Raw genomic sequence first — 22771 nt, forward strand, 5'->3', positions numbered from 1 at the left:
ATATAAGTTTTGTTTAGTTATATTGCTGTATTTTTGAGCCATCAGTTGTAGGAATGACTGATGCAACTAGAATTGTGGAAGTGTTTTATCTGAAGGATCACTAACCAGTATAGATTTTATTATATTATGTCAGCATTTTATGTCTTTATAAGGAATGCTTATTATGTTTAAAAAGATACAGGATAGGACTACTTCATTAAGTGCTTTTTTTTTTTTAAGAATTCATGTGCAGAATGTCCCATTAACTGGGATGTATCTCATCCCTTTTTCCAGACACTTAACAAGGCTTTCCACCACTTCAGGTTCACCACTTCCAGAATACATCAGTACATTAGGAAAACATAAACCTCTCCTTTCTGGTTCCCTCTGAAAAACCTCTAAAATATTTGCTCTCTTAAATTCTGTTCAGAGACACTCTCTCTCTACCCCAAGTGAAGCTGATAAAACACGCCAAAAGCAGCAGTGAGAAACTATGAAGCTTGATATGGAAATCTCATGGCAATAAAAATATGAGTGGATAAATTTAAACATCACAATCTGAAGGTCAAGATGTTAAAAGAATCTGTGTTTTCTAAAGATGCTGGAATATATTAATTAACCTATTAAGTGCTTTAATGAAGTCTTCAAAACTAGTTTCTTTGTCCCTTGTGAACTTTGAGGAGCAACAACTGTAGATAACACAATGACAATAAAAATGAAAAAAACCTTAAAACTCTGGTGAGAGAACACCTGGGAAAATGTAGATGGTACCAACCACCACTTACAAGTATTTGTGAGTAATAAACAAATAGAGGAAGCAATGCCAGACCCATTTATTTCAGCAGTGTGATTTTTGTTTCAAAGAACTTCTCTATCACAAGAAAACAGGCAGTAAGTCACTAATACCTGATATACCTTCACGATATTGACAGTTCCCTCTCCATGCTGGCCTGGGGATCCTTGGCTCTGCAGCAGATTTCTCACTGTCTCCTCCATTCTAAAGAATGAAAATATTTATAAAAGTCAACTGTGTGGAAAAGAAATATAAGAGTTGTATTCAGTGTTTTGTTCTTTACAAGAGCCTAATGCATCCATGGCTACCACGAAATTAATATTTAAAGACAATCCTGGCCTTATAATGTTCTCATACTCCATGTTATGAATAACACATTAAGAGCACTCTTTCATCTTTTGAATATGCACAGCAATTAGTTGCATTGTTAAAACCCTACTGGAGCTCAATAACAAAAACTAAAAACAAATGTGTGCAAAAGACATCACCTTGTCAACAGTGTATCCAAACACCATGATAAAATTACTGTCAGTTAGGAACAGAATCAGTCACACTAAAAAAACCCCAACCTGCTGTATTTCTAGCCAGTTGTCTGGTTTGTGCAATTTAGACAGACTGTCAAATACATTACCAGTATTTACTTTCTGCACTTACATAGGTGCAGCAGTGTGTACCAGTACATTTGTTTAGAGAGGCACAGCTGCTGAATTCACCCTTCTCTGCCCTTTCAAACGGATGTAAAAAGCAAGTGTAGGCTACAATCTGGCACTACCATCTCATGAAAACATAATCAACTTCTGTTCCATCAGTGAAAGAAGGAAGGTTTGCATACCATTTTACAAGGTGTTAATAGACACCATCAAAAGTTGTCTTTGATCTACACGCATTCATCAAGCATGTTAAAACTGATAATAACACTAACCCTCCTGAATGGAGGCTGGAGAGAATAGAGTTCTGCTCCTTCACACAGTAAGACTGCTGAGAATAACAGAAGTCAGATACAAAACACTGGTCCCATTTAAGATGGACCAGAAATTAAATCCCATGGTTTTCGGATATGTAACTGAGGCTGACCACAGATAAAGGTTCTGGTTTCAGCTGGTAAGGGGACGAAATGGATCAAAAACTGGAGAAGCAGTGATGAACACAGCAACAAAGATGCTGGTTTCATAACAAAAAGTGCTATGTGCCAATTCCAGCCAGAAGTCCTCAATGTTTTGCCCCACTCCCCATCTCCTCACCTGAAATCTGACCCCTGTACAGCTTCTTCTATGGACACAGCAATTATCCTCACCGTCCCTTTCATGTTCTCCGTTCTTTTCCTTTTAAGCTATCTCAATCCCTTGACTTAGTTGGAAAAACTGCCCAGCTGGAACAGGGGCTTGAGAAGAGAAAACTTCTGTGGCACAGGTGTGTGGGTGACATGAAGGCAGGGGAGAGAGAGAGGGATACCTTAAGCCATATTGACAGATACGCTGCATATTAAAACTGACCCTAAAGGAAGAGCCAGCATTCCTAGGCATATCAGGCCAGAAACTGCCTGCTGTTGTTTATTTCTACTGTGTTTAGGGAAACATGACTTCTGCGTACCATTCACAGCAAATACAATTGAGCAGAAGAATTATTCACAGTGTATCTTTTTTTTGTTTTGTTTTATTTCTAAGGTAACAATCCAGCAAGACAGCAAATATTAGCTAACTCCTCTGGCCAGAGGCAAATAACATTAGTTTTTATACAAGCCTCATAGTCTTTCTGTTCTTTCAGTCTTATCAGAATGAATGGTATGGGCTAATTTAGCAATGATACGATGTTTTGCTAGCTTTTCTCCTTCCAAGTCAGCCTGCTACACTACTTTTCGAGATGCTGACACTGGGTATTCATTCTAATCAGATGAACACTGACATTTACTTATTCATATGATGGGTTTTTGTCATTGATGTGCAGACTTCTACATTGCCAGAATGCCCACAGAATACTTGGACCATCTGTTGACCAAATGTGCATGGAAACAAGCCAGCTCTAATCTCTAGCGCAGACAGTGGTGCAGTTTTTCAGTTGCAGATTGGAACCATTTCTGCTCATAGGCTGACCTTAATCACATACATTTTATACAGAAGACCAAATCCTTTTGGTTCATAACATAAATTCCTGTGTAGTCCTCACTGAAAGATTTAATTTCTTAACATGGTCATCATTTCCTTTTTAAAAAACGATGTAATAGGATTCTTCATTACTGTGTTTATATATGCATACACAGTTCCACCTCTAGTCCTCCACAGTGTTCTTACAAATTAATAAAAAACGAAAAATGGGAGAAGGAATAGATCCAGCTATCACTAAAAGCAAGAGTTTTTCAATTTAGGCCTAATAGTAGTAGGAGAAAATATAGTCTAGTTGCAAACTAGTATCATCAGTTAAACCAGCTCAGAAAAATTATGAAGACTTCTTAAATTCAATAGGTCATTTCATCTTCAGTCAAATTTAGATGGTCTCTTTTGGACAAAAGGCCCAGCCAAAGAGTCAAACAGCTTGTCAAACAGGGACTGGCAAGTACACAGTGTAATGTGGCAACTAGATATACCTCCCATCAGCATTTCCATTTCCATGCAACAGAATAATCTTCACAACATGAAAAAGAGCTGAGTTAAACACAGTTGAGACTTGTTTTCTTGCTTGCACCTATTATAAAAATGTTTGTAAGAGTTAACAACCATAAATTTGAACCGCAAGCATAACAGAGACACTGCATGGTCATGTCACTATGAAACCAGCACTGAGAGGATCTTACAAGCCTTAGTTACCCATGGAATATCTGAAAGAGGAAAGAGAAAACTATTTTCTGTCACAGAAGGAGGTGAAATATGCTTACAGTCAAATTTACTGTAAAGCTCTGATGGCCCGTGCCCTTGCAGTTTATAAACTGCTTTGCACTAGCACCCCAGTTGTCCATTTGCAGGAAGAACTGCTTAAACAAACACAGCACAAGATAATAATCAAGGCTTGTTTCTTATAAATTAGAATCTCTGAAGCATGAATTAACGGCACCTTAATTGAAAAGTGATTGTTATATTATGATCTATAATACTCTCTACAGTGACAGTACATGCCAGAAGGATTTAGTATAAATGCTTTTAAAGAATGCAAGAATAGTTGAGCCTCTATAAATTTAACTTGAAATCCCATGTTCTGCTCCCCAAACAAGGCTTCCAAAGGACATGTAAATTTTGGAAGTGAACCGGAAATATTAGGAGCTTTATGAAAGGCTATTTCTGCACACTGACCTACTTTTTTTTTTTTCCCTTCTGATAACCTGCTTCTGGTAACCACGAAAGGTTATCTTCTCTGGGTCATTATTCTAATATACTAGATGGACCCACCCCAACAGCAAGCACTTGCTGATTACAGCTATAACAGCTATTCTCCACACGTGCATTCTGCCTGCTTGATGGACTATGCTAAAAAACCTGTTTTGCCAAAGATTCTGTGTATCTTATGTAACTACCAAGCTGTTACAAGCTGCAGAAACGATCTCCAAAGCTCGCCATTCCTGAGTCTACACTTTTCAATCACTATTTAAGAACATTTATTTTCCCCTTTTGTTAGTGTTCTATTTACTATGTCTGAAGCTTCTCACTTAGTACCTTTTTTTTTGTTACATCTATTATTTGAATAGAAAATGAAATTTTTCTTAAAACTGAAGTGTTCCTTTCAATTTTTTTTTTTAAAAAGGGATTTTTTTTAGGGAAAAATAAATGAAACTCATGTTTGATAGAAACTTCTGAAGTTTCTTAGCAAAACATCAGTTTAGAGTAGGGAAACAATCCTCTGCCAGTCCTAACCAAAGGATAAATTTCTTGAAGCATAAAACAGAAGAGAGGCACTGTAAAACTAGAATCTGTTCATAGAATATAAAAGTTTAAGGAATATAAAATATTAATGCTACTGTGGAAAGCACTGACAAGATTTCATCTGGAATACTATCTGGAATTACAATTACCAGTGTTCAGGAGTGGTTCATTCAGAGAGGATTCAGTGAAGAGACAGCTCTGAGGTTATTTAGAGAAATTGAGAGTCTGTTTCATTGTCCTGGGTTCAGCAGTAGCAGTCATTTTTCTCCTTCGTAGTAGCTGGTGCAGTTCTGTGCTTTCAACTTTAGACTGAGAACAGTGCTGATAACACACCGACGTTTTTAGTGAGCTCGAATATGTAGGTATCTTATACAATACCTTATGTAGGTATTCCTGCTCCGGCAGGGGGATTGGACTAGATGATCTTTTGAGGTCCCTTCCAATCTCTAGCATACTGTGATACTGTGAATAGGAAATCCTAGTTGTCCAGGAATTTTAGAAGCCCTCATGGACTCGCCAGAGGACAAAGATTTTGGAATGTCACCAGAGGAGGAGGTGATGCGTGCTGAAGAGGCCCCACCATATAATAAACTGTCAGAAAGTGAAAAGCAGTATGCCTTGTTTACTGATGGGTCCTGCCATACTGTGGGAAAGCATCGGAGATGGAAAGCAGCTGTATGGAGTCCTCAACGACAAGTTGCAGAAACTGCTGAAGGAGAGGGTGAATCGAGTCAGTTTGCCGAGGTGAAAGCCATCCAGCTGGCCCTGGACATTGCTGAATGAGAAAAGTGGCCAGTACTTTATCTCTATACTGACTCATGGATGGTGGCAAATGCCCTGTGGGGGTGGTTGCAGCAATGGAAGCAGAGCAAGTGGCAACGCAGAGGTAAACCCATCTGGGCTGCTGCACTGTGGCAAGATATCGCTGCCCGGGTGCAAAACCTGGTGGTGAAGGTACGCCATGTAGATGCTTGTCTACCCAAAATTTGGGCCACTGAGGAACACCAGAACAACCAACAAGTGGATAAAGCTGCTAAGGTTGAAGTGGCTCAGATCGACTTAGGCAACTTAAGGGTGAACTAGTTGTAGCCTGGTGGGCCCATGACACCTCCGGCCATCGAGGCACAGATGCAACATACAGATGGGCTCGTGATCGAGGGGTGGACTTAACAATGGACACTATTGCCCAGGTTATTCATGAGTGTGAAACATGTGCTGCAATTAAACAAGCCAAACAGTTAAAGCCTCTTTGGTATGGAGGACGATGGCTGAAGTATAAATATGGGGAGGCCTGGCAAATTGATTATATCACACTCCCACCAACCCGCCAAGGCAAGCGCCATGTGCTTACCATGGTGGAAACAACCACCAGATGGCTGGAAACATACGCTGTGCCCCATGCCACTGCCCGGAACATGATCCTGAGCCTTGAGAAACAGATTTTGTGGCGACTCGGCATCCCTGAGAGAATTGAGTCAGACAATGGGACTCATTTCCGGAATAACCTTATAGACACTTGGGTCAAAGAGCACAGCATTGAGTGGGTATATCACATCCCCTACCATGCACCAGCCTCTGGGAAAATCAAGCTGTACAATGGGCTGTTAAAAACTACACTGAGAGCAATGGGTGGGGGAACTTTCAAGCATTGGGATACACACTTACCAAAAGCCACTGGGTTGGTTAACACCAGAGGATCTGCCAACAGGGCTGGCCCAGCACAGTCAGAACTTTTACATATTGTAGAGGGGGACAAAGTTCCTGTGGTGCACATAAAGAATTTGCTGGGGAAGACAGTCTGGGTTATTCCTGCTTCAGGTAATGGCAAACCCACTCGTGGGATTGCTTTTTCTTAGGGACCCGGATGTACTTGGTGGGTAACGCTGGAGGATGGGGAAGTCTGATGTGTACCTCCAGGGAATTTAAGTTTAGGGGAAACCAGCCAAAGAACTGAATTATATGCTGTTGCCTGTATATAACACATCAGCTAGATGCCCATCTCCACCACTCTGGGCTTTGAAAAGATCTGTGCTGTCATGACCATCAGCAGAGAATAAAGTCATGGGAAAGGCCAGCAGCAGCAGAACTGTCCTCAGGTCACCATCAGCTGACCCTGACTTCCCTCAGATCATCACCCCAACAAAGAATAAACTTTGATGAAACCAGACGAGCTCAGCAGTGATTAGATGAGTTCCGTGGTGTCATCAGAAGGCAACAGTCCAACACTGCACACAGTCTCTCCGGCTCTGAAAGACTGTTACAAGCAACAGAGCCTGACATCATGGACTGAATGACTTCAGCTACTTTATAGGGATTGGTCCATGGACTAAGGAATGATATCTCTCTCTTTTTGTGTGGGTGTGGGTGTATATACATGTGTGTATATATGTATGAGACAAAAAGCAATGGTACATTTTAAAATATGGGATCTGAGCATGACGTGAATGGTATGGAATAAGGGGTGGATACTGTCTTGGGTTCAGCAGTAGAAGTCATTTTTCTCCTTCTTAATAGCTGGTGCAGTGCTGTGGTTTTGACTTTCAGCCTGGGAACAGCGCTGATAACACCGATGGTTTTAGTTGTTGCTAAGTAATGTTTACTCTGACCAAGAACTTTTCAGTCTCGTGCTCTGCCAGGGAGGAGGGGCACGTGAAGCCAGAAGGAAGCAGAGACAGGACACCTGACCCAAACTAGCCAAAGGGGTATTCCATACCACAGCACGTCATGCCCAGTATATAAACTGGGGGCAGTTACCTGGAAGGGCTAGATTGCTGCTTGGGTCAGGCTGGGTATCAGTTGGCAGGTGGTGAGCAGTTGTACTTTCTTCCTTTGTTATTTCCCTTATCATTATTATTATTGGTGGCAGCAGTAGTGATTTGTGTTATACCTTAGTTACTGGACTGTTTTATCTCAACCTGTGGAATTTACATTCTTTCAATTCTCCTCCTCATCCCTCCAGGAGCGGGGGTGGGGGGAAGAAAAGAGGGAGTGAGCAAGTGGCTACATGATTCTGAGTTACCGGCTGGGCTTAAACCATGACAGTCATGAGAAGAGACTAAACAACATATCTTGCTAAACTTGAGACACCAAGGACTTACACAGCTATGACTTCCCCAATAGAACCAGTGAGAGAAATTAAAATGGGAAAGAAAACTACACTAATCTAAGGCAAATGACTGACAAAACAAGATGGGAATACAGCGGTTATAATCGTGTTTAGGCTGGAATTAGGATGTTTTTAATCACTGAAAAAGTGGGACTCTGAACCAGCCTGTCAAGTGGAGAACAGGATGAGAAACTTAAACAGTTTTAAGCCAGAGTTGAACAGTTTATGAAATTAATTACATATCAGGGTCAAGAGCTGAGGACTTGAATTTATGATCCATGGGTCCTTGCTGCTATTCCTCCTGAAACAAAATCACTGATTTCTACATTAAAATATCTAGTTTGTTCTGTGCTGTTGAGAGAATACCAGGAAACAAATCCAACTGCAACATACAGTTATTTATATTGGCTTTGTTTCTGTGTGTGTTTCTGGGAAATGGGGGCAGAGGAATCTCTGCAAAGGAGGAAAGAGTGTTCCCTGCCCAGGGAGCAGCACATCAGGCACAGATGCTCAGATGTCCAAGATGGCAGAAGGAAGCTTCCTCTGTGTTTTTGCTGCAACACAAATCTTGCCTGGAAGCCAAGACCTGCCTGCAAGGCTCCACTGAGCTGTTGGAGACTTGCTGTTAAAGCTTCTTGATGTTACATTTCTGACAGCTCTGCTTCCTCCATCTCCTGTCTGGCCTCACTGCTGCAACTCAGGGTGTGCACCAGAGAAGTTTCAACCAGACCAGGTGAGACAGACCCTGCTGGGGTTGATGCTTGACTGCTGGGCAGTTACATTCCTAACTTTCAATTTACTCAGCGCCATCACCTTCCTAAATGGGCACATCCTCTGTGCAGTCCCCCAACAATGCTGGGAAATGATCAGAAAACCTGCCTGCTTTGTGCCTCTCCTGGTTCTGTCATTTCAAGTGGACCAAAGACATACTCTATTATGTTGGGGTCCCGCCCCCAAGCACAGATTTTAAGACCATACAGGAATTATCTTCCCTTAAATACACTAACTCAAGGAGGCACGAGAGTTCTTTCAGCCACCTAACTCTTCAGAACCTTCATATAATTCCCACTTCCTAAAAAGGCACTTCAGGCCCCTCTCACCTAGGTTATTGATTCCCTTCCTTGGGAAGGGTGTCTCTCACAGTGCACCACAGCAATTTCACATGTGAAGAGGATTTTCTCTGACCAACCTCTCTGCTGTGTAGGACATGCCTTTATGCCCTGTCTCATTGCAGAGGAAACCCATTCTCTTCTTCAGTTCTTTCTAGCATATCCCTTAGAAGGGTCTGATCTCCCCAGACATAAAAACTTTCCTTGACAGAGCAAGTTTTCCTTGAAAAAAAATCCTTCACATATACCCTGATCTTTGATTCCCCTTCCAGCACAGGGAATAAGTACTCTCTATAGCCCATGCTCTGCTCAGCCACATCCCACACAGGCATTTTACAATTCTCCCTCCAAGGGACAGGTAGCACATACCTGTTCCAGCTCTGGAAGGTGCATGACAGATTCAACCCCTTCTCCCTTGACCTATTTCCTTCAAGATTTCCACAGGTTGGCAGCTACCTTTTGCTAGACGCTATCACCTTCCCTTTCCATCATCTTCAAGCAGAGGTGACAGCATTCGGTGGTTATTTCAAATGCTTGTCACAGGAATTCCTTCAACTTGATAGTGACCCACAGAGTCAGTCACAGAGAGGTGTCCAAAGCTTTCTACAGTATCTTTCTTCTGCAGCAGCTGATGTTTGTATTTCAGCTTTTTCCTTCTCCTCATGCCAGGCAGCAGGTGCAGGACTCTTTTCAAAGTCTTAGAGAAAAGTATTAGTAACAGATCTTTCTCCATCTTTAGCTTAACTTACTTCGGTGTTACTAGAATTCTCAGGTGGGTATTTTCTTTCAGCTTTTATCTGTCATACAGTGAAGCTTCCTGCCTCTCTCCTGGGCAGTCTGGCTTAAGTCTCTTGACCTACATTTTTAGTCACAGCCTCCCTAGAGATGCAGCCTGGGTATCAGCTCTTTGAGCTGTCTGACCCCCACCTACCACCTGATCACAGATGAAGGACCAGGGCTCCATGTGGTATCTCAGTTCCTTTAGCTCTTGGTTCACCTGTGAACTAGCTGATATCTTCACCAGCTGGACTTCAGTTATCTCTCTGGGGACTGCAATCTGGCTTTGGTGGCAGACTTCAGTGCCTCTGCCCAATGCTTCCAGCAGTCTCTCCAAACCCACAATCCAATCAAATAAAAAGCTTCTCTGACTCAGCTCCCAGAGATTAGTTTGCTTACTCATACTTAGTTCTGAACTTGAGATTTGGGGTTACCTGTATCCAACTTTCCTCAGCGCACCCTTCAAAGCTATGCAATGGATCGAGTTAGACTTTCTCCTTACAGTGAATTCTGAAAACTACCAAAAGGCTTCAAAATAAACAAACACACGCAACTCTCCCTCCCAAACAAATAAAAAAATCCATAGTTTAGATCAAGCACCGGATTTTTTTAAACAGGGAAAATATCAAAGTGGCTTTACAAGACAAAACAGAATCAAAAAACTCACATCAAACAGCAGTTCCTGTTCACTGCATCCTTGCAAGAGTCTTTCCTTCTACCTTGTTTCAATTAAATTAGTGGCTCTCTGAACCACAGACTCTACTTACCCCCTCTGGCCCCAAGGACTTCCATTAGATCTAGACATGGCTGCCTACTCTCCTCAACTCTCCCCCTGATCTGAAGGCTCATTTCCAGACTGTGCAGTGACCTCCAGCCACAGACACAGCCTTGACATCCACTGCTCTCCACCATGAGCCATGGTGATCCCCAGGACAAAGTGGTCCCTCCTTCCCAGGGCCGTGTCCAAGCCTACTGTTCTCAAGGCACCTACTGCAGAGATCCTGCGGCACACTGTTGGGCCATAGCTTCAGGTAAGTAGGTAGCCAGGAGACAGACACAAGCTTCTCCAAAGAATTTAGATATTAAAAATGGATTGAACAAAAAGCAAAGAAAGAAGTGAAAACAGGTATGTGATAAAAGAGAACTGACAGATGGGAAATGCTGGGGCTTTAAACCCCAAGGGGTTTCCTCTGCATTTTCAGTTCTGATTAAGAGATGACATTGGCATATGCCTTATAGCAGTGTGGTTGGTAAACCCTACAGAAGGCACGATATCCATCCTCAGCATTTCAGTTGGAAAATAAAGTAATAATATCCTTTATAACAGCAACAGACAGACACATATATAATGTATAATTTATGTTTATTCTTTCTGTTCATCCGTACAGGTGCTTATCAATGCATAAATACCAAGGCAAATTCTCCTGCTGCAGCACCATCACGACCCTTTCCCCAATACAGGCTCTAAGCAGCGAGGTCAAGCCTGTAGCATTTGCTAGCGGCAAATCCAAACTGCCCAAGCCATGCTCCTTTCACATACTCATGCTAAACACTCCCTATAAAAACATATTCAAAGCATATTCGAACTGTTACCCAAAGGGCAAGCTATCTAAGGAAGAGTAGCGCATAAAAGAAAGTATCTTGTGCATGATGAGGGCAAGTACCACAAGGCCATGCTGGAATGAAACAGGTCTCAAACTCTATTGACATGACTGAAGAAGGATCCTTCTTTTGAGCACCTAATCAGGTTCTCTGTCCATTAGACCATACCATCACTTGAAAATTACACAGAATTTAAAGACTGAGCACAACCTTTACTTAGTTGAACCACTGACCATTGAACCCACTGGAAATTTTCAATTAAAATAATGTGAATATGTGCCTTGAGCCTCAGATAAATCGGGTACAATTTTGAAAGACCTCAGCACTGGCATATCACTTCTCCCACACAAGTCTGAATTCTGTTATCATGCAATGGCAGACCTGACATTTCTCTGAAACTGCTCTAACTACCATCTGAGCCAGGAAAAGTTAGAAATGTTTCCATTATCTCTTTCAGCTATACAGATTTTACTCATCAAACTTGTAGCTACAGCAAAAAGTTTCTGAACTGCAATAGAAACCAGTGGTAGTGTTTATTTCTGTGCTGACAGATAGATAGACAAATGCCATATGGACTGTATAGGTGACTTCCATCACCAGCCTTGTATATGATTTTTAAGTTATAGGCATGGAGGATTAAACAAAAAACACTTCAAGACCAAGCCTTACAGAAAAGCTTCTCACAGGCAATGGAAAGGATTTATCAAGCGGAAGGACTGTCCCTCCTGCAATTCCTCAGTAACATATTTAGGACCTTAGGAGAGGAGATATTTTCATTAACTATAAGTGGATAGATCCAGACATGTACAGAAAGCTAATTCTCATGTCAGCTTAAACATATGCTTCTAAATTCAAACTCTATTCATGCTGGAGGCAGTAGAAATAGTCACAGTGTTTCAGCACCAGAAAAATCACGGACAACTATAAAATCAGAATGCAAATATTTCCTATTTCAAATAATGTGGGTTTTTTCTTTTTTACTTTTTTCTTGTTTTCTACATATATAAAGGAAATATTTGCATTTCCATATTTGCAAATATATATAAAAATGGACAAATATATCTGCCAGCTCCTACAAATAGATATTTAATTCTATATATAAGCACACTGATACAGACAAGCCACTATTGCTTTAAGCTACTTATGGGAATGTAAAGTGACTCAAAACTAAAAAGCTCTTATTCAATCCTGAGTCCCAACTCCAAGGTGGTACCAAAACCACCCTGACATAGCTACATATATTTCTATGTGTTCCCAAGAATAGCAAAGACACTATGTGGAGGGAGGCAGCTTTTGTGGGGTTAAAGTAGGTACAAGAGAAACGCAAGATGAAAATGACGTCTGTCAACAACGAGCATTTGCAGAACCCTCCACAATGCAAACAAGCTTTTCTTACACATTTTCACACTACACAGCCCACCGTGAAGCTTTCAGGCTCAGACTGCGAAGTGCTGTGGTAGACAGTCACCTGTGCTGTCAAGAGTACAGACAGAAGCTGGAAGAAAGCTGAAAAGAGGAGGGACTTTCTTTTCTCCTTTTTCTCCTGTTTTCAACCTTTCTGACTCCTCAGTCACACGCATAACACTTAAAACATATAATTCTTCTGATTAAGTGGCTAGTGAGCATGCGTATTATTGCTGTACAGGACAAGATATAATTATTCTGATTCAGTCTACTGAGTAAGCATACTGTTAAAATTAAAAAAGTTTCATTATACTGAACACCATTCAACATGCCCTGACATTTTCAGAAGCAAAGACTGCAAAGTTTATTAAATTCTTGCAATTTTTTTCCCTTTAAAATGTTATTTGTGAATTTAATACTTTTAAAAACCTCTTGATAGAGCTAATGGGACTCTAAATAAACATTCAAGAAACCACTCCTCGTTTCATTCAATAACCTAAATCTCACATCAAAAATCAAATTCACAACCCAGCACCATCCCTTACCTGACACTATAAAGCCATCTTTAAGGCCTGAAGGGAAAACTCCTGCAAACCTTAACTACACGGGATTCAACTATGACAGGAAAGTTTCCCACTTTGAACTTAGATTCCTCCCTCCCCCTCTTCCTCTTCCCACCACCCCCACCACCCCACCAAAATGGGTCACCTCAGATATTCACGAATACAGAGAACAGCAAGAACCAACAGAACACTGAGAAACAATGAGTCGGGTTCCCAACCATGAGATTCACTTCAAAAAGGAAAAAGAAAAGGGAACAAGGAAAAAGAAAAGGAAAAGGAAAAGGAAATAGAAAAGGAAAAGGAATAAGGCAGGGACACTTTCATGCCTCTATGTTAAGCATTGTAAAGCATTCCCCAATTCTTTTCAAACACATTACTCTATCACAGCCAGTATCTATTGTATGAAGTAACAGTAGGAAAGAACCACACCAGAATACACATATTTAACATGCCAAACTTGTCACTATTGAAGTCCATCTCTTTAAATTGCACTATCCTGCAGACTAACTGAATAAAGGCAAGAAAATATTGCTGTATGTAGGATTTGTACTGAAAATTGGCTCTTTGCTGCATTATATGTGCTTCCACTACTGCCTGCTCCCATTTTCCCCTAGCTGACGTAATGCAGAATGTTGCTCTTTTATCAGATGCAGTGTCTGAAATCTCACCTCACAGGTTCAGAAGGTAAGTTGTGTGATGCCAGAAATATGGTGAGAAGAGGAAAGGACATTTTGGAGGGATGGTCAGCTATCAACATGGAAAATAAAAGGAACAGAGGGAAGAGTAAATGGATCTGGAAGGCCTACCCCATTATTTTGGCCTACAAGGTACAGAAACTGGACAAACCAAGAGTTGGGTGAGGGGAAGATAGAAGGAAATATTTACAGAGAAGGAAAGTAGAGGAAAAAGTAATTTGAGAAAGGAGAGAATGGAGAGGAAGAGGACAGCACAAGAAATGAAGATCAGAAATAAAGGCAACAGTAACATAGATATAAAATAACTCTGAGAACAAAAAAAAAAAGACATGAACTAAGATTTAAGAAAACAAAAAAAAGTGGAACAGCAATAAAAAAGGTAAAAGTAAAGAGAAGTGAAGTGAAAGGACATCAAGACATCTCTAAGGTGCAAATGTTAATTATTTGCAATGTATCGGCATTCCTTTTGCAGAAACAGAAGAGCTGTTATCTAGGATTTCCAGCAGAAGATCATTTAAGCAGGGTTTCAAGAAGGATATTTAGTCTAACAACAGCCCTAAATGGAGAATCATCACTCCCTCCTCCCTGTTCAAGCACTCATTCTTTAATCATCTATCTTCAGCACAGCATGGGACACATTTTCAAACCACTCTGCAGGATTTTAGCCAGGCGGCTCCCATTGTGTTTAATGGGAATCCAGTGGACAGAGTTCTGTATGGGGCTTTCAAAATGTACTCCAAAAACTCTAAATAATGCACTAGTTGAACATTAGCCTGTTTATTTCTCATAGGACATGACTAAAATGAAACAAAGGCTAGGTAATTTATAAAAGTACTACTTATTGGGAAGCTCATCAGTGTTTCCTATAGGGATATTTTTTCATCTGTAAAAATATTTAAGATGACTATCTAGGACTTTTTTTCCCATAATATCTAAACCAGAGAACAAAATCATCTCAAACCACATTTGCTTCAGAAAGGAAGACCCAGCAGTTAACATGTCAGCCTAAGATCCAAGAAACTACTCTTCAACACTTCACATTGTTACAGGGTACTTTTGTGCCTTTGTTTCAGATTTTCCTCTGAAAATTGACCTAACAGTTTCTATTTCATAACAGCTTTATGATGATAATAAATACCAGTGAAGCACTAATCAAAGATTCAGCAGATACAGAAAAAATGCTCCAATATGAACTCCCTCTCTCCCTTCAATAGGAAAGCTGTTTCCTTGAGGAGGCCTAAGGTAACATGAAAGGGAAATGTAAATCCTTGCCACCCATGCTTGACAGAAGACCTTAGTTTCTGTGCTTTCACTTTTTAGAAGCAGGATTCAGAATAAATCCATGAAGATGCAATTTTAATAAGTTTTCATGCACCCAAACAGTAGATTATATTCCATCATCCTTTAGAATATGAACCAAATAGGCTTGGCTACATGAAAAGTTTCAGGGGATAGATTCTCAACCTTTTCAACCTGGGCAAAGCAGAGCAGCATTACTGCAGAGAACAGAAGGCTGGTACATTCATTAGCCAAACAACAGCAAACATAACACACAGAGTCTAGTTTCAGAAATGAACATTAGATGTAATATCACCAGTTTATTGTAAACTGTTACTTTATCCATGCAGATACTTTGTACTACCATGAAAGAGGAAGATTGCCTTAGGAATACATATATTTATGTTAAGAAACCTGAAAATTGGGCTTGGCAAATAAAATTCTTCAGTTGTGAAGTAGTTAAGCACTTTTTTCTTGGACTTACAGAACAGATAGTGGACATAAAGGTCTACTATGAAAACCTAGGTAAATATCTGTAACATGACAAGTTCAGCATTTTGCAAGATTCTGAATTTATGTCGGTGGAATGCAGAAGAATTAGACTGCAGAAACTACTCTTTCTAACAGGTTCTAACTGTACCCACATGAATTACTGCAAAATGGAGTAACTTTGGGCAGAAGTCATTCCACTGAATTTAACAGTTCATTTCATACAATCAGGGCCTCTGTGACTTAAGTGAACAGGCAGCATGTATTTTAGCTAATCTGGTGGAAACAAAGCCTCACAAGCTTGCCTTACTAAGAAATAATTTAGTAGTTCTCCTGAGGGACTTCTTTTCCCTCTAAGCAAGAATCAACACAAAGAAAAAGATCCTTTTGAATCCTTAATTAAATATTATAAGAAGTTGAAAGAAAACAATCATTATCTTATAATACACCATTACAATGCAGGAGACTGATTTCTGAAAAACCAATTTAGATATCCATGTCCAGGAGGGGAAAAGGGCAGTAACAACAAAAAAACCAACTGGAATGATACATGAAAGAGAGGCTGGGCTGGACATGCTGGGAATGCAGGGTAAGTGCTGAACAGCAGCATCTCACAGCACCAAAGCTTTAAGAACTCCATTTGTTCTTTAGAAAGGAAGGACAGTTTACTCTCATCATGAGCAAAAACGCTACACAGGGCAGGAAATCTTGTGCATAACAGGGGATTCTATGAATGTGATAAGAACCCAAGTCAGGTCCTTTCATATTCACTGCTAGGCAGGTGGACTCTCAGACAGACACACAGAGGAAATATAACCGGTGGTACAAGAGACATCCAAGACCCCTGCTTGCTTGGTTACAAAATTAAGCTATGTTTTATGACACAATTGTAATAATTCACTCAGGTTTTAATGTGTAGTTAGAAGGAAGAAAGATCTTATTTATTACAGATATGACCCAGAAAGCCCAAGTCAGCATCGTGCTCTCCTGCTGCCATAGACAAGCTGGGCAGAGGCACGCAGAGCGCACTCTGGCTGTAAGAAACCTGCCAAACCTCCCACTATGGAGCTGCAAGTACTGTGGAAAACACAGCTCTTGCCAGCCTAGTTAGCTTTAGCTAGATGATGAGCAATAGGAGGCAGAAGGAATAATAAAGCAACCAGAAAAAGTCATACCCTGCTAATAATTGCATCTGACCCAATTCCGGCTTTGCATGCCCACCAGTGCAGCGCTTATAGAGGAGATCTATCTGGTACTTATCTTCACAGCAAACTCAATCCTACTTGATGCAAATGCAAACAATGTAATCTTGCAGAAAATGTAATAGTGGCAGTGACTGTGAAATGAAACTGAATTATTTTAGATCATCCACGTTCACTTTATTTTTTAAAATAACTGCTACAATGGTAATGTGTAAATTATTCATATTTGCCTCCTTTATTAGTGTCTTCTAAAGAGCACTTTTATTTCTAGATTATTATAAAATAAAGATGCTGACAGTCTTTTTATTAGCACAATGCTAGCACAATATTTTTATACCTTTGTTGAACTCATTGCTAATGATTCATTTCAAAGTAATTTCAGATTACTAAAAGGAAGTGTGATAGATTTCTTTAATCTTCATCATCTTAAACCCTCATTTGCTGTTCACGCCACTAAGCACATCACGTGTTTTGAAAAATCACTTGGTCTGCAAACAGCATAAACAAACCTGCTGAAAAATAAACGTATTGTTTGGAAATGTAAAAATTATAAATCCAACAATATCTTCAATTGCTGAAGGAATATGGTAACTCATTTTACAGCAAAGGCCACATTCTTGAGTTAAGCTGAGGCTTTTTTTTGTTTTGACATTTACACTACTGCGTTGCCAAATAAAAATAGTCTAGTGGGAGGAAAAAGAGACAGATCTGTATCTAGTAGGGTGATCAATTCCAGCATTTGACTCCTAACACTATTTGCTGAAGACAAATATTTTAAAATTTGAGCAAATACATCTGGCTTTTATAGATTATATCCACATCTCTGAGCAAGTGGAAAGCTTCTGGATTTTGAACTCATTTGGGAGAAAATCTTTCAATCTATCACTGATGAAAAATTACAGAGAGAAAAAAGCTATTGTTAACTTAAAATGAAAGCAATCATCCACTCATTTTATTATGATTATTTATTATGTATCAGAGGTCACTATTTACATCTCACTCCTTTATGTAGACAAAATACGAAGTCTATGGTTTAGCTTCATCTTTGCTCTGCAATTCCAGTACTTAAAGAGTAATGTAAAGGTGAATTATAAGGTATTTTGTCTAAGCATTATTGTTTTTTGTGACCTTCCCTAGCACATGAACTGTACATGCAAAACTGAACAGAAACAAAAATAATAAACAAATAAGAGTTAATTGTTTGTACTGACTTAGTGCAATGACAGTATAACAAAAAAACAGGCTTCTTCTAAAGTCTGGAGAATTATTTTTTTTTGCAAATTGTATTTGCGAGTAAGTGTGACAATCCTAATAAACTCAGAAGCATGCATGACTGGCTATTTGCCAAGTTCACAAAGATTTACCTCAGTCAGAGCAAGCAGCCAGTCATTACACAGAGGGAGAAAAAGCTATGGATGGATACCAGCTGCACCAACAGATTTAACTGCTAGAATATTTACAGACCTATTACATTTATCATACTCAGCATTTAACATGTCTGCCTGCATATTACTCCTGAGAGTTTGTTTTCAGTTGAGAAAGCACTCAGATTCCATGAAGAACAGCAACATAAAACCAGGACAGGTAGGTAATATCCTGTAAGGTTGCCTGTCTTTTTACACTAAGACAGATAGCATCATTCCTTACATTGTGCTACTCACGGTGCCTAACTTAAATATAAGTTCAGAGCACTTAACACTTGTGCATGTCTCTACATTGCTGTTAGGTTACTGCAAACTACAGTCCAATCCACCAGCACTGGATGTGTAATGTCAGTGGCGTAATCACCTTCCCTCTGCACTCCCCAGCAATGCCAGATACAGTCATCACCAGTGCAGTGTGACTGGGCTTTACATGCTTTAGATATACCTGTTGCCATCCCTACAACACACAACTGGATTAAGACAGCAGTTGGCATCGTGAGTTCAGGCTCCTCGGTGAACGGAAATTTTTCAAAGGCTGCACTATTTACATAAGGTCCAAACCATAAGGCAGGCTTATGGATTACGGTCAGTGGAGAGTAAGTAAGCCCTGCTCTACCCAGCAAGGTGTGAAACAGCCTGTTTCAGAGCTTTAAAATAAAAAAATAAAACCTCAAGCTTGCGAGGATATAAGGTGATAGGTGACCTACATGGCACCTGGTGGGAAAAAAATGCTTCAACTCATTAAAAATTTTACAGGATTACTACATACAAAAATAGGCAATCCAAAAGGCTTTTCTGTTCAAAGAGCCAGAACCACAGCTTACACACCCCTCTCCAACAGGTACTTAAGGAAGAACAAGGAGAAATCCTGACTTGAAATTTGCTTTGATAGTAGCAGCCTGCTTGGATAGGATTTTTATATAAATTCTGGCAAAATGCCAAGTACTTTCTTAATAGAAACAGTTTAGAGAAGGGAGGCAAACTTACTTAGATTAATCACACTTAAATATGACTTTTCAAAAACTTCAGAAGTGGAAGGAAAACTGAAACAGCTCACCTAACGTAAATCAGTGTGCGCAAGCCTCTCTTCTAGTATTGCTGAAGAGAAAAACATCATCTACAGTATCCATATAAATTAATGCCGAATCCCTAACTACAATCGTTTTGTGAAAAAAGAAGTATCTCCTTTTAAACTGGGTTTTGAAAACACATACTCAGTATAGATCTAGGATATTGAATATTTTATGACATAATACTGCACTGGCTTAAAAACACTGTCTGCTTAAATATATGGAAAAAATAATTCATTTTTTAACAATTAAAAAGGTATTGCCAGTAGAATGAACAGGTCTCATTCAGAGAGACAAATGAGACTCAGAGTCCAAACATGCATAAACACTAGGAATCCATATACAAAACCTGATATGAAAAAAATATTACCAGGGCTATATGAATGTGTAGTAGTATGTACATGTGAGAGTACTGTGAATGTGAAAAGCTGACTTTGAAGAAAAATATTTTTTAAACAGGCCTTTATTCAAGTTATGGAAGCTGAACTTAAACCTTGTTAGAGAACAGCCAGCTCCAAACATTAATTACTTTTAAAATAGCATGGGAAAAATTTTATCAATGTCTATTTTTTCACTCGTGTCTATTTTGTGATGCAAAATTTTGCTTGAGGTTTTCAAGCCATGCAGACTGCACAGATTATACTGAAGTAAAACACTCATGCTTTATTAAAACTCACCAGTATATGTACTAATGAATGGTCACCTCATATAAAATTTATATATTTCTGCCTACACATTGCATAAAATTAAGATAAATTGCCATATATATAAATGAATGATAGCTAACGTTTTATGAAGTATAAACACAAGATCAGTGGTGCTTCACTTCTGCAAGATAAATCTGACATTTGGACAGCACTGTGAATTGCATCCAGAAATGCAATGACCAGAGAATATAAGCTGCCTATTAAAAAAATAAACAAAAAACACAGCAAATCACTTTCACATGGACTTCTTAAAACACCAAACCACCAAAAGCTAATGCTTCTTTCAGCTACAGCTGACAGTGTACCATCCTCTACAGAATCATAAAATCATCTTCTGAGCCAAGGTCTTTTGATAGATTTTCAATACCATTTGTATAAAGACTTTCAATATGACCTAGCAATACAAACAAGAATTCTTTACCCTAGTGGTGCCCATTTTTGTCACTTTTCTTTTCTCAGGAGGTATCTGTGCCCACCACCATGAGAAGGCATGCCTTCCTGTAGCAGTATATCACAATTCTGCCATACATTCTATGTATAAATATTGACAGGAAAATGCATTTAGAAAACTGTTGTACTTTTCATAAAAAACCACACACGTTAGAAGTGTATTTAATCACACTAAATATATCTTTTTTTTTTTTTGTTTGAGGGTTTTTTTGTGAGTGTGCCTGCATTTAGGTCTTTGTACTTCACAGTGTAACTGGAATGACAGACAGAGGAGCCACTCATGTATGTTTTTAAAATAATTGCCTAATTCAGGCCATCTCCTAGAACACAAGCCTTAGTAAAGGTCAAAATAGGTCCTCAAACAGGTCCTCAGCTTTCTTTCATGAGAAGTTGTCCAACGCTAGAGTTGGACAAACTGAACAGCCAGATTCACACAGTGACTACCAATAAAAAGGACAACATTCACCTATATGCAGCATCTGCTATGTTAAGGATCTGCCTCACTCTATACGTTGTGGTACATGTGCACATTATCAACCTGGCTCCTGGGATTCCATCTTGGTGCCCTATTTTTAAATCTCTATAGAAGCTCAGTCCCTGTGCTAGATTACAATGCCTAGTCCTGGTACTGCTTCAGACATGAAAGGCAGATTTAATTTACTCAAATCCCCAGCTATGCTGAATTTTCAGCTGAACTTAATGTTTAATTAAACATTAAGGAAAAAATGGCAAAGAAGAGATAATTTCTATGAATGTAATTTTTAAAATTCAGCTGGACAGTTTTCTTTAAATATTTTGAATGCTCAGGTTTGGTGTTTTAAGAAGTCCATGTGAAAGTTAAGAAAATGGTATCTCAGAGAATTAGCTTTACTTTCACAAGAATTTATGATTGTACTTTCTTTTTATCTAAGAGTTACTGACTGAGTATACCCACCACTATGAAAAGCAAGCTTGGGGATTTTAATGCAATATTTTTCTGACTTCTGAACTAGATAATACATGCTTAATTTACTTAGGAACACTTAATAAAATCTATTCATAAACTTCAACACCTTATTCAGAAGATGCTCTGACAGCCTATTCTGCATTATCCTGAAGATTTACTTTGATTATCACTTTGTTAATCAACGTATTATTATGCGTCCAGTCAAACAAACAGTGGAGTACAAATTTTTGAAGTTTACACATTCACACTACTTTAACGAACAATTCACAGTAATTTACAGCTTTTTTCTTTTTAAACAGAGAACCTTCTTTTATTGCTGACTTGTTTTGTTCTATACATTCCGTTATGAACAGAAACACTCAGATGTTACCCTTAAGGAGCACTGCAGAAGTGATCACCAATGCAAAAAAAGTTCTAAGAGGCTGCTACCTTTTCTTACATGTTCAGCTTTCACTTTCATAAGCAAATATTGATTACTTGAATGCTAAGAAAAAGATTTACTAAAAATGTTCTAAGAGCTTGAATGCAAGAGGAAAACACTGCCCCATTTTTGGTCTATCCCTTTTCTGCGGTCACAAGGTCACACAACCTTCCCCAAGTCCACTGCACACAACAGAAAAGAATAAAAGATAGATGGAATCAAGTGAATATTGATAAAAACCATGATAAAAGATGACAAAAGATGACATAAGTGCTCCAGAAATACTTCCAATGTCATTAATTTTTCAAAACTGACAATTAATAGAGACATAACATCCACAAACTTCAAGAAGCTCTAAAATTACTGAAACCTTTTGTATCTACCCTCCTTATGGGGAATATAATCAAATAAATTCAGTTGTAATTACATGGGACTCATATTCAATTTATCTTTAATTATTTGAAACGTGCACACACTCCAGGAAAACCTCATTAAGATGGCTCAGCCAGTTTGTTTTCAAATGGGACTGGTAAGTCAACATTACAATTATCCATCACAACAGCCATCCATTCACTCTAATGGTTCAGAATAATCAGTTATTACAGTCAATTCAAACCAGCAAGGAATAATGAAGAAAATTGTTCTCCAGTTATGTAGGGAAGACCTGATCTTCCAAGAGAGAGAAAGACACTGCTGGAAATCTTTGTTTCCCTTACTGCCTCCTACTTTTCATTTAGGATAGCACATTATGTTGTGAGGATGCTATCCCCAGTGTTCACCAAAAAAAAAAAAAAAAAAAAAAAGAAAAAGAAAAAATTAAAAAATTCGACTTTAAGTTCCTTGGATTCCTACTGGAAGCAGAGTATTGCAATAAAAAAGAAAAAGACATTCTGACCTCAACATCAACA

The 22771-nt window shown here is 39.2% G+C and overlaps 1 protein-coding gene across 1 annotated transcript in view; it reads right to left on the minus strand.

Moving 5' to 3' along the window:
* NCKAP5 (NCK associated protein 5) overlaps window positions 1-22771 on the minus strand; it is a gene marked incomplete at its 3' end in the record, with an annotated part of 395713 nt that overhangs the window by 157927 nt on the left and 215015 nt on the right. Inside the window, exon 5 of the mRNA XM_080620860.1 lies at window positions 886-976. Coding sequence (XP_080476986.1) covers window positions 886-976 — 91 coding nt within the window. The remainder of the gene's footprint in view (window positions 1-885; window positions 977-22771) is intronic.

The sequence above is a fragment of the Psittacula echo genome (assembly GCF_963264785.1).
Source record: "Psittacula echo genome assembly, chromosome: 6".
Lineage (NCBI taxonomy): Eukaryota > Metazoa > Chordata > Aves > Psittaciformes > Psittacidae > Psittacula > Psittacula echo.